General features: G+C 48.6%; 1 protein-coding gene across 1 annotated transcript in view; it reads left to right on the forward strand.

Moving 5' to 3' along the window:
• LOC119391125 (Parkinson disease protein 7 homolog) overlaps positions 1–11352 on the forward strand; it is a 12905-nt gene extending 1553 nt beyond the window's left edge. Inside the window, exon 4 of the mRNA XM_037658801.2 lies at positions 11330–11352. Within this exon, the coding sequence (XP_037514729.1) occupies positions 11330–11352 (23 nt within the window). The remainder of the gene's footprint in view (positions 1–11329) is intronic.
• The last annotated feature ends 1723 nt before the right edge of the window (positions 11353–13075 follow it).

Raw genomic sequence — 13075 nt, forward strand, 5'->3', positions numbered from 1 at the left:
ACATAGATTCGTTTGTACAATGCGTTCCGCAACGAAGTCGAACATTTGGAGGTTGCTAAAACGTCGATAAAAGATGTCTATGCGACGCAATTGGGAGCTGAGAATGGCAGTATCCTCTTGTTTCAACAAAAAGGACAGCTCCACCACTCCAACCATCACATTTGACTTCAAATGCGCAGTCAGGCACTCCGTAAGGTCTGCGCAGTTGTTTCGCATGATTTACGCACGATTAATTCAGACTCCTCTTTTTATTAACTTTCCACCGGTATGCTTTAGTCTCATTTCTTCTGTTTTTTTTTATTATTCTTGTGTGTTCACGAGGGTCCACTAATTTCTCCCATCTAGTGACTTCCTAAATGCACCGTCTAAAAGAGAGACATCGCTAATTCTCAGCGTACATATTAGTGCGTTTTACTTGAAGGTAACATAGGTATGAGTAGTGCACGCTGGCTTGTTTAATGTTAATAACCTCAATAAATAAATGCGTCAAGCCCTCGTTAAAACTAGTTTCCGAACTAGGCCTTCGCCACGCGATTTTTCACTGGCGTTTAGAATAAACTCTACCATGGGGGAGCACTGTGACATTCAGCCGTGTTCAACAATTTTCTTCGTTTACACACGCACGCACGCACGCACGCACGCACGCACGCACGCACGCACGCACGCACGCACGCACGCACACACACACACACACACACACACACACACACACACACACACACACACACACACACACACACACACACACACACACACACACACACACACACACGTCATGCGTTTAGAATAAAGAGGAATTAATCATTCCTCATAATAGAGTACTGCGTATACTCTATTATGGGAAAGTTGTGTGCAGCTAGCCCTGCTTGACGGCTTAGCTGTACGACTGGGCACTGCGTATGTAGCATTTTTAACGGCGTTGCCTGAGTAGGAACACAACGTTTGTTGTACCGTGTGTAACAAGCTGTGGTGGTCACAGATAAGCCTTTTCGCATTAAATGCCTCATCAAATGCGAAAAGTGACTGTCGGTGGCAACACGAATGATCACCGTCATGCAGTGACGACACCATATGATGTCATAATGACGTCACAGATCTTCAATATCTGCGACGTCATCATGACGCCACTATGACTTAATATGAGAACGTCATCACATGATATCGTCTCTCAGTCAAACGTGGACCGATCCCCGAGGCACTTCAAAACCACGTTGGGCGCCGGAAGCTTTCGGGGAGATCAATACAGTCAAGTGAACAGAAACAAAGAAGATGGCCTCCGCGTTAGGGTCGTCTTAAGCAAATGTATAAGGCAACGTGTGACGTTTTTCACATTGCAATTGAAGCCAAATATTTAATCGAACGGTTACACAAGATAAACTCCAATGTAAACCCAACTCTTAAAATGTCTTGCACTTAACGTCACGCATGCCCGAAACAGCCTATATAGGTGAGTGGTGGTTTGGTTAGTGTTTGGTGCAACAGTATACCGGCAGAGTCCCTTAAAAGCCGACGTATACGTGTATGGGCGCGAAAAAAAACAACCGCTGCTTCGCGTTATCACCAGGGCTGTGCACAACAAGGAGGTGCACATATAGCGATGCCGAAGGGACGCTGTTCTACTTCGGCACAAGCTCGCTTCGTGCCGCGCCTGATCGGTCCCGGGGGAGGCTTTCAGCGAAGTATCGGCGCCAGACGACAGCGAGGCCAGCGTCGAAGAAGGCTCCGAGTGTATACGGCCTCTGCAACCGGCTACGACGTTCTCGTCGCGTTAAATATACAACGGATCCCGGGCGCACGTGCGTGGCGCTCGCTCCGCTCCATTGGTCGGGCACTTAGTGGGTAGCGCACGCGGCCGCTGTTCTCTCCCGCAGCGCCCGTAAACGACTGCTCCGTGTTCGGTTCTTAGTCACGGCCACTCAGCTCGAAACAGAGTTCGTACTAGCAGGAGAAACTGCATTTCCCCTCGATTTTTTTCTTTCAAATGCGAAACATTTCTGGCGAACCAAAGGCACCTTGACCGTATCTATCTATCTATCTATCTATCTATCTATCTATCTATCTATCTATCTATCTATCTATCTATCTATCTATCTATCTATCTATCTATCTATCTATCTATCTATCTATCTATCTATCTATCTATCTATCTATCTATCTATCTATCTATCTATCTATCTATCTATCTATCTATCTATCTATCTATCTATTATAAGCAAGGAGAGTAAAAACAGGGAGGTCAGCAAGACGAGCGTCAGATTTGCTACCCAACGCTGAGGAAAGGGAAAGAAAAGTAGAAAGAGAGAAAGAGGGGGAGGGAAATGTTGAGAGAGAGAGAGAGAGAGAGAGAGAGGAAGACAGGGACATCACTCGGTCAGCGTTTGATGAAACTGACACCAATCTGACAAGTTTAAGAAAATAGTTCCCTGAACCCATAAATATTATGCATATTATGTTACTTATCAGTGAGCACAACATGTGGGCTTCAATAAATTCACCGTTTTAAGCCAGTGATCATCGATCATCATAAGCATCGCCATCATGACCCCAGAAGCGCAGTGAGCCCCGGGCTCCGAAATTTCTTAATCTGGCACTCGTCGCAGCTACGACCACGAGTGGTTTGGCACGTACGTTCGTGGAGCTACGGCGAATCACCCAACATGTGGCATACGGCGGGCTGTTGTGGATTTTCTTACGGGAGGAAGCAACAACGTGCCGAAGATTATACGGCGCACATATATGGGTGGGAGACCTCGGCTGCAGGATGTCCGTCACGGCTGCACGCTCTCCCTGATGACTCCCTGCTTTGGACACTTGATAGAGCACGTAATACGCATCTCTCGTCGAGCGATCTGCGGGAGCAGATGAATGTTCGAGGCACACGATTACTTGTGGCAGACGGAAAGAAAAGTTCTTCTGACAAACATACAACTACTCACGGATACGCTAAGTATGCCAGTGCAAAATACGCGTTAGCAGCCACGCTTGCATACAGTCTGCATGATGCCATGCTGCTACGAGAGCTCAGACGTGGCAATATAGAATAGAATAGAATAGAATAGAATAGAATAGAATAGAATAGAATAGACGTTTATTTCGTGAACAACGCAATATAAATCATGAGGAGTGAGAGAAAAAGCTGCTTTTAGGCAGCTTGAGAAGGCTCTCAGCCCCTGTATTTCGGACTTGAATCAGCATTTGGCCACAAACCTGTTGTCACTATCATACATCAGTACAATAGATATAAATCATATATACAAAATGGTTGAAATAACAAAGGTGCACGCTATAATCATTCTGAAAAGTAGTACAAAAAATAATAGAGAAACGAGCCAAGGGGGGGGATGGGGGGGTTCAACCCCCCCCCCCCCCGAAATTTTTCAGTTTTGCTTGCATATATATACACCACACATACAAACGCACGCACGAACATACATAAAGTATGGTTGAACCCCCCCCCCCCCCCCCCCCCCGAAAAAAATTTCTGGCTACGCCCCTGGTACACAATGTTACTGCCCCTTTTCCAAAGGACGTCTGCAGTAATATTTTGGAGACAGTATATACAGCCACTCGGAGCGAAAGCGTGATCCTCATCGATGCTCATCCGCTTTGGATTACAAGTAGTGATGTTTCAACTACGAAGGAATGGTGCTGATTATATCAATTAATAAGATAACGAAAGTTTGGCCATTCTACAACAAATTGGTTCGAAACTGGTCAGCGTATTCGAGCTTATTTATTCCCTGCATCGAAGGTCAAGATTGCAGCGATGTCTAAACACGGCCGGACTAGACGCACGCGGGGGCGCGCCTCCCTAGTCCGGCCGCTGTCTAAGGGTAGGCGAACGACGTCACATGCCGACACCTGTCGAAACACGCAGCGTAAATTGTACAGTTGTTTTTATTTTCGCACTTAATTGTACGCAGCCGAACAAGACGCTTTCCTTAATGTTGACAGAATACTCGTCCGTCCTACACTAAGGCCTTCTTGTTGGGACGTGTGACGCACAAACACAGGCAATGACGTTCATCTACTTGGGGTATCGAACCCTGAAATGCTGCCGTTGATGCTATGTATACAATAAAGTCACTGTCGGCTTCTGGTGAAACCATCAACAAAGGCAAGAGAATCTTAAGCGTGTGGCTTAAAGTCCCCGTTCCACCCGCCACCCCTCCTGGTGCGCTGGCGACGCCATATTGCTTTTTCTTACCTTCTGCGTTAGCTAGCCTTAACTTACGCTCTGTTAAACCGCCGGCTGCCTGCATGGCATGACCATAACAAGAAAGACGTCAAAGCTCTATATGCCAGCTGGGGCTCCACAAAGCGGGGGTACCTTTAGACACACGAGACCTTGCCATCTACCCAGCGTGTCACCGAGCTGACCTTGTGTGCGCTAGCTTCGCCCCCGTGAGTCAAGCACGCTTGCGATCGCACACACATATATAGGAACGTGCATCGCACTCGCATAGGAACGGATTGCGGCCCGGTCCATGTGAAGACATTTCCAGTGCACATCTCCGCTGCGGGTCTCTCGGGCGCTTCTCGAGGCGCAGTTTGCGTCAGCCGCTGCAAGCAACGGATCGATGGACGACGCGTGCCCTGCCTGTCTGAACAGAGAGGCAGGCAGCCCACCTCGCGATCCATTAGAGAACGCAAGGCGCCCGCTTTGTGTGTGTCTGTACGTGCGCGCGTCCGCGCGAGTGAACGCGCCACCGGGGGCATCCCGTCCTCCCTTCGCTCCTGGCTGGCGTCCGCGGGAGTACACCTATAGGTCCAGCCTGCAAACACCCCCTCCCCACCTCGATCCCGACCCCTCTCACCCACCCTCCCTTCTGTTCCGTACTGCCCTTCAGTATACGAGCGCTCGCACGCGCGGGCCAAATTAAATTACGACCGGTCCGTCGTTGTCGTCCCTGTCGTCTCAGACATCGGCGTGCTTGGAGTGGAAGGAGCCCGTTACAGCGTCGAAGTCTCTCGCAGCGAAGCGTCGTCGAGGGAACGCCGGGTATAAGGCGACCGCCTGTTTCTCGAGGTCGACTTGGATAGACACGTCTCTTGGATCACATAAATCATTTTATAGGAACAACTCGAAGCACACATACACGCTCACCGTATGTTGGGCATTTGGGAATTGAACCACGTTGATCGCACGCGCTTGGATAGTGCAAGGAACAGAGGCAGTGAAAGCTGTCTTCGTGTATGACGAAATGAATTATGCGGTTTAATGTCCCATAACAATTCATTGATATGGAAGGTATCATAGTGGCGGTGTCCTGGTTAATTTCGACCACGTAGATTACTTCCACCTATATTTAAGTACATGTATCATCCTCTACACATCACGAGTTCATCAAAGTAAGGCAGAAGTTAATTTTTTACTCGTGCACATCGGTACGCATGAACACTTACGCACACAGGTCAGTACTGCGGTGTTTCTTAAACCGTGGTCAGTACACACACAAGCTATAGCACATGCGCACGCCCACATACACAAGAAAACGCATGGAAAGATCAGATTTGCAAGCACACATGTATATAGTTAGCAAGCCCGCCACGGTAGTCTAGTAGTTATGGTGCTGACTGGTGACCCTAAGGTCACGGGATCGAATCCCGGCCGCGGGGCCACATCTTGATGGAGGCGGAATGTTGGAAGCCCGTGTACTTAGATTTTGGTGCACGTCAAAGAACACCAGATGGTCAACATTTCCGGAGCCCTCCACTACGGTGTCTCTCATAACCATATCGTGGTTTTGGGACGTAGAACTCCAACAATTATTATTATTATTAGATATATAGTTAGCATGAAGTGTGAACAACCATTATTTTCTTGTTTTTTATCTTTGCAGTAGCGTAAGAGAAGCTTCAGGGCTCAATGTTAGAAACTAGCTTTTTCATATTAGGGCTCCCGATCGCAGGTGTACATACACCAGGTGTCTCAAACCGGAAGGAAAAATCGAACAGATGGCCGTTCGCATCTTCTAGCGTGTTGTTGTTTCTTTCTTTCTTTTTCTCGTTTCGATAAGGTAACAATGGTGAACCGCACGCATTATAATGCGTGTATATACCCTTTCATTCATGAAATACGGCGCACGTGAGCTAGCTGGGGCTATCCGTTGCGCTATCGTGCCCTTGGCTCGGAGGCCGTAACATCCGCCTCGCGTTTCGACCTTGGCGATCGTCCATTTACCGTTTCGCTCCTCTTTCGTCGATGATGGCGGTTCGCGATAGTGGTGGTTGTGGTGCTGCACGGTGTGGGCGCACCGAGCATAACGGTCGACGAGACCTCGTTCGCGTGCAAGATCATGCCGTTGCGGTGGGTGGTCGAGCCGCCGAAGGCGCAGCTATTCGACGCTCGGGCCGCCTTAATCCGTCGCGGATTGATTGGCTTCGTGAACGATCACCTCGTTCGGACGGGAACGCGGGCGAGGCCCTATAGCGCCTGCGCGATCTTCGAACGGAGAGAGTCAACTCGTCCGCCCGTTTCCTGCGGCACTTGCGATTTGGGCGATGGATCACCTTGTGGTCGGCGAGTGTACGGTGTGCCGTACGTACGCAAATTTAAGGCGCTGTCTATAAGCATTGCCTAAAGGAACGGCGCGCAACTCAAGCTTTCTTTCATGTCGTTTCACCCGACCGAGAATAGCCCTAGGATAAAAGGTCACGCTGTCCCTTATGCATTTTCCTAAGACAACTCGAAGGCGAAAGCCATCTCCTTCGCCTTCTTTTTCTTCTCAGTTGATCGTATTGATCTCCCCCTCCCCCTCACTGAAAGCTTTCTTCACCGAACCTTGTTTTGCACTGCCTCCGGGATCGGCCCACCTTTGAGCAAGCGACGATGTGGTGTAATGACGTCATCATGTGACGTCACATTATGTTCAAATCAACAGCCACACTGACGTCACAAATTTCGGTGACCTGTGACATCTTAATATGGTCATTTTTTGCATCACTCGTGTTGACTCCGCTGACGCCGACGGTCACTTTTTGCGTTTGATAAGGCATCTATACGGCTCTACATAGCCTTAAAATCGATCGTTCCCCATGAAAACTTATACGACGAACGTGGTTGAAGCACTTCTCGTTGGGCTAGTTAGCGAAACATAGCTTTGAAATGCAGGGTGCAAGTTGGAACATACACAGAGAAACGACACGATTAGCTCCCCCCGTCTTTTCAGTATGTATATATATATATGTCCCAATTTGTGCCCCTCATTTTATAGCCAACCTGGTAGTGCCTTCTTCAGGGCGCCGGGAGAATGACTGCTGACCTGAACGACTCCACAAGTATGTATAAACCCGAGGCTTCGAGCAAAATAAAAGGTTACCACAACCTTTCTGTCAGTGCTGTAAGCCTGCTGTAGTAGAAACTACAGTTTGCACCTGATAAGCACGGCCTGCATTCAAACAAACAATTTTAAGGTATCAAACTTCTCACAAGAACAAGTACAAGCCAATCATTGCGCTGGGCGTGTAAGTAAAGGCAGCTGCAGGCAAGTGCGTGCATGAATAACGAAGAAATACTCTAAAAATCCGGCTTCTATAGTAATCGATTGAGGCGAATGCCTGTGTTACACATGTCTTTTCAGATAAGAAAAACCTTTATGTGAGCGTGCTCTTGAGCGCTGCCTCTAGCTTTACAGTGATCTTCCATTGCACTTTACCCAACTTGCGTGAGTGCAACGCAGAATGACAATGACGTAAGGAAATTATAAGCGACGAGTTCATATGTCTCACAGAGTGCTCTGTGAATAAATGAAAGCGACCTTGGGCAATTTGTCCTGTGATCAACTTTGAGCTCGTTAAGGCACACTTGAATCTAAGGACAGGACTCGCTCTCTCTCTCTCTCTCTCTCTGCGCTGTTCGGTTTATTGAAGTGCGGTACATAAGCGGCAAGTTTGAGCTCTCCACCTCATGCTCAGATTCAAAATCTGCAGTTACGCTGGACGAGATTATGTTGGCCGTACATGTGGCGCAGCGCACATCGGCGTGTTGCGCTATCGGTAGAAGGTGCAAAGATACGTTAAAAAAGTTTCGTTGACTCGTTATAGCGTGAACGAGTGTAGGGAACTGATGGCGAGCTGCTTATCCCTGTCGTTTTTCTGTGTGTGTTTGTGTTTCTTCACATTGCATTGTTTTGACGTCAGTTCAGGCTGCCAAGATTTTGTCTGGAACTATATAGCGTTCAAAACCAACGCGAACGATACGCTAAGTCCCACATGCAACTATCTAGATTGTAAGAAAAATAACCAAAGCAGTTATTGCTAGCTCTCTCGTCTTCTTTCGTATACGTTCACACGTTTAAGGAATATCTTAAAATGCAGGCCTCCCGAGAGCGAAAATTTCGCGCCGGAATATCGCAATCGTCGACATGTTGCAAGCTTTTGCCTCCCTATGCGCTGTCCGCTTCTACGTAGATATCCTTGCCAATCCTTGCGGGAATGGTTTTACGCAATGCACATCTACACTCCTTACGTTCGCGTCGATACGGCAAGCGCGTATCCCTCGCTGCTCCCATATATGATGCCTGTTATTTAGCCTCGCGGGGGACCTCTGGCGGCCGCGTTTACCAGCTACGTACGGCTACGCGCGCACACTTTGGAGTCTCGCGCGGCCACGAGAAATCCCGACGGTGCGCGCCGATTATCTTTGGCCGCACGCCGGCGCGCTTTCTCCCGCTCACCCCACGAGGGAGCCATTATCGCGGCGCGCTAGATGCCCCCCTCGGCTCGTGCGCTCCAGAGGAAACTTTCTTCCCGGCCATCGTTGGGCTGTGCAGCGCACAACGCCAAACGCATCTCCACTCCAGCGCGTGCCAGATAAGGGGCCATGCAAAATAACCCGCGCTCGCTCGCTCGCTGGCCCGGCCGAGTACTTCCGCGGTGCCTTCCCTTCCTTAGCGGAGCCCAGATGCGCTTGTTCCTCGCGTGTTGCACCCCACCGCACCACTCATGAGTGTGTATACTGCTGGCCTGCCGCTCGCACACACACGCACTTATACCACGAGATAAAGCAGCTAGCGCGCTCTATTTTTTGTGGCCGCACGCGAAGAATTCGCGGGGCAATGCCGCGCACTGGTGGGTCATTAGGAACGATTTTCGGTGTGGCGAGCGTTGCGCCTTAAAGGTCGAGAAAAGAGAGTCGAGTAACCACCAAGTAACAGGAAAGGAACTGAAGGGATAGAAACAGAATGATGAGGGGGCGCTACTCTATGCGCATCGTGTATGTGCCGACCGTGCCTCACTCGCGGGGATGTCTGTGTATACGTACGGCATTAAATTGCAGTTTTGAAAAACGTCTTGGAAAGGCGACGAAGATTCACCGCTGCGGTGATGCAGATAACAATTTGCGCGTACGGATCGTTCCGCGATAACGTTACGAGCAATGGTTGTGAACCTGACATTGGGAGGAGAGAAGATAAAAAAAAATAAAGTAAAAAGGTGGTAGTGAAATATCGAGTCATCTATCACAGCGGTTCAACCGGTTGGAAGGAGGGAGTTGTTCAGATACGATACTAACAATGTTATGCGGGCTGTAGTAGAAGCTAAAACTCCATGTCAATCACCGGAACTACCACAGCGACTGCCATCTCTTTAACGCCTCTAACCATTCCTTATCCACGTGAGTGCCTACGCTACATGCTCAATTAAGCGATTTAATATGACAAGAAGTGGCGGCATGGAGTCGCCTCGCTAAAACCGGGTTGTCTTCTCTGACACGCTGTATTATTACGCACTGTGTTAGCTAACAAGAATAGTTAGAGAGAGAAAGGTTAAGACAGCAAGGTTAGCCAGAGTAGAGACCGACTGGTTAACTTGGCTTCGTTGTCGGTTAAAAATAAAACCTCAGATCCGAGATCAGATACTCTTGATAGCTTCGGCGTACTGCGGACCCGTTACGTTGCATATGGCTCGCTTCGCCGAGATAAAATTCACCGTGCTCTGAAGTGCACTTCCCCGTGCACTTATAAGTGGTGTAATGTCATGAGCATTGTTTTGATCTGCATATTATTTTGCAAACACACTCTTCCAAAGGCACGACTACTTCATCCCGCTACCCGCTCACAATGAAGAAGGAGAAATAATGGACATTTCATGAATTCCTTTCTTGAACACGGCGCTGGCAATCAAAGAACCACCTCCATGTCTCTATCGTCACTGTAATCCAGCAAGCAATCCTTGAAAGTATATTAATCATCGCAACGCTTGTTCTTTTCTTTCTGTCCGTTTACGGGCACACTTTATCACTTGTTATCATTTAGCTGGTTCCCTTTAGTGCGACTTGTTGATTGTTCTACAGAAAACGAAAAACAAAATAAATCCTAAAAATTAAAGAACGATACCTCTGACTTAATGGTGAAGGTAGATCACCCTTCCATCTACCCAGTGCGCCGTACAGTTCCTGCTCTACAATTACGTGATTTAAACATTTTTAATCATTTTTAACGCCATCTGTATGTCTGTTCTGCTCGGTTCACAAGTGCTGCGTCTTGTTACAAGATATATGAATGAGAGAAATAGCCGAAACGAGGTACACGATGTGTGTTCGATCAGTGTCAGTGACCAGTATCGCCGACATCCGCTTGCATCCAAGGTATTGAGCGATTTCTTGCATCCTTTAGCCTGTTATTTAGTCGGCTTGCTTTGGAGATGCGAAGCTTACTGAAACCCCACAGCGACACCATTTCTCAGTGGTCTCAAGGCTATAGCATTCCAAGAATGACAATTGGTTATGGATAGCAAATACTACATGCTGCCAGAGCGCACAGTTCTATCATCGCATAACTGCTGTCCACGCGTTTCAGAAGCACGTGTAAAGATCGATAGAAACAGCCACGTACCCTGTTGTAATTTCTTCTCCACGCTTTCGTTTGCCGTGCACGCCCGTGAGGTTTGGGAGCGGGCCAGTGCCGTGTGACTCAGCACAAAAACTTGTTTATCTCCCGGAACGCGCCGCGGAAGCCGCCCCTTGCCCGCCCACTCACCATTCCTCCAATTCCTTCGCGCGCACAAAAGCGACCGACAGCAGCAACTAGCAGCAGTGGAAGCGACAACGCTTGCTAGCTGCAGCGCTCACGCGCCCAGCAGCGGTTGGAAACTTCGTCAGCCCTCCGCGTGCCGCTCTACTGCCGCGCTAACAGTACGAGGTCCACGCTGTTACACGGGAGGAGGCCATTCGGTCCAGCTGCGTAATTCTGTTCCTGCGTCTGGCATCCGGCGCGCTAGCTTCCGGTCCCCGCTACGGGTCCGGCCCCTTCGGAGGCGTGAAGTAACGAAGTGAAGTCCACCGTTGTTGCTGGTGTTGGCTTTGTTGCGACTCGTTCGTGCCGTGCAGGCAAGCAGGCGGGAACCCCCTGAACAAGAGCGCGGGGTTGGTGCGTGGCACGATTTGGATGCCGCTTCTGCAACAACTGCGACCGCGTCTGCTCCTAACCCTGGCACGCAGCGCCCAGGCGGGCTCGCCTTGCACGGAGCGGCGCGTAATGCAGTTTGTTCGATATCGGGATTTGCACTGGGGGGAAAAGCTCTCCTTCCTTCCAGCCCGTACTACTGAGCGATCTGTGTTCCCGGTGCGTATAGAGGGCGTTGTTGTGTCGTCCGAGTTGCACCAAGTGCGTGAGAAGTGTCAGAGGCACGTCTTGGAAACTTAGCCGTACCCCTTTCCTTGATCGGCATTAGGTGTCACTTACTTTTGTTTGTCTTTTTGTACCCTGGAAAATCTCGTTCCAGCTTTTCACTAGGTGTCATGGTTTTGTCGAGCGTGAGCCCTCTGTTGTGAAGCAAATTATCGGATGGCAGACAGAGCTGTCAGCTGTCGTGAGAGTTCGCACCAATTTGTGCTCCGAAAAGTCGCGACCTGAGCGAAAGAAAACTTTCTTGCGAGATTTTCGACATGTTCGAGTAAGCCGGAGTACACGGACGAACGCGCAGAAAGAAATCGCGAAGAACTAACACCGTTTGTCCTGCGAGAAAGTTCGAGACAGAGGCAATAATGTTGATTGATAAAGACTCATTGATACCGTCGCGCTCCGCTCATAGTTTGGCCTGGCGTGGTGCCTAAGTGAAGCGATTGGAATTTTACTGATGCGGTCAGGAACGTGGCATGAAAATAACGTTCACTGGAATGCACGTAATTCATTTCGGCCTACCAAATATGCGGCAGAACCACCGTGGTCAGAACACACCGCCACAGGCAAGGGTCTATGCTAGGGTAGCGTTCTGGGTTTTTTTTTTTTTCTTTGCCGGAATAGTGGTTAAATACGCACAGGTTGAAAACGACTATCTATCTATCTATCTATCTATCTATCTATCTATCTATCTATCTATCTATCTATCTATCTATCTATCTATCTATCTATCTATCTATCTATCTATCTATCTATCTATCTATCTATCTATCTATCTATCTATCTATCTATCTATCTATCTATCTATCTATCTATCTATCTATCTATACAAACTAGAGGAAAGGAGAGAGGGAGAGGAACGAAATTACTCAAGAGCCCTTCACCCATCGGTGTCCTTCATGTTCTTTCCAGCGTTCGACAGCCTCAAGCATTCGTCAGCCTTCCAGCGTTCGTCAACCCAACGAAAGGACCATCATTCGTTCACGGAAGCAGGAGTTAGGAATTCAATTTTCTCGAAGTCGGAATTTTCCTGAAACGTGCAATTCCGGATATCGACCTTACGCGTTGTCCAGAAGATCGCTTTTAGTCCGCCAACTCGAATAATTTTAGTGAAGCGCCCATAGCGAGTGTGCAGCTCCCCAATTCTTTTTTTTTTTTTTTGCATCGTCGGTAGAACGCATTCAGTTCAGTTCACATTTGGCAACTATGGGCGCGTGTGTATGTACATAGGCAACAAAGAAATAAAAAAATAGTGCCCGTAGCCTCGTGGTCAAGGCACTCGCTATCGGACCAGGGGGGCCCGGGTTCAAACCCCAAGTTCTGAAAAAAAAAATACTTAGTTTTTGTTTATCATTTATTTGCTGCATGCCAGCTGTGGGTGAGGAGGGTTTTTTGGAACAACATTACCAGCCTCACAGGTCATTCAGTACAAGCTTCGCTTGAAAAGAAAGAGA

Source organism: Rhipicephalus sanguineus, chromosome 4 (assembly GCF_013339695.2).
Source record: "Rhipicephalus sanguineus isolate Rsan-2018 chromosome 4, BIME_Rsan_1.4, whole genome shotgun sequence".
Classification (NCBI taxonomy): Eukaryota; Metazoa; Arthropoda; class Arachnida; order Ixodida; family Ixodidae; genus Rhipicephalus; species Rhipicephalus sanguineus.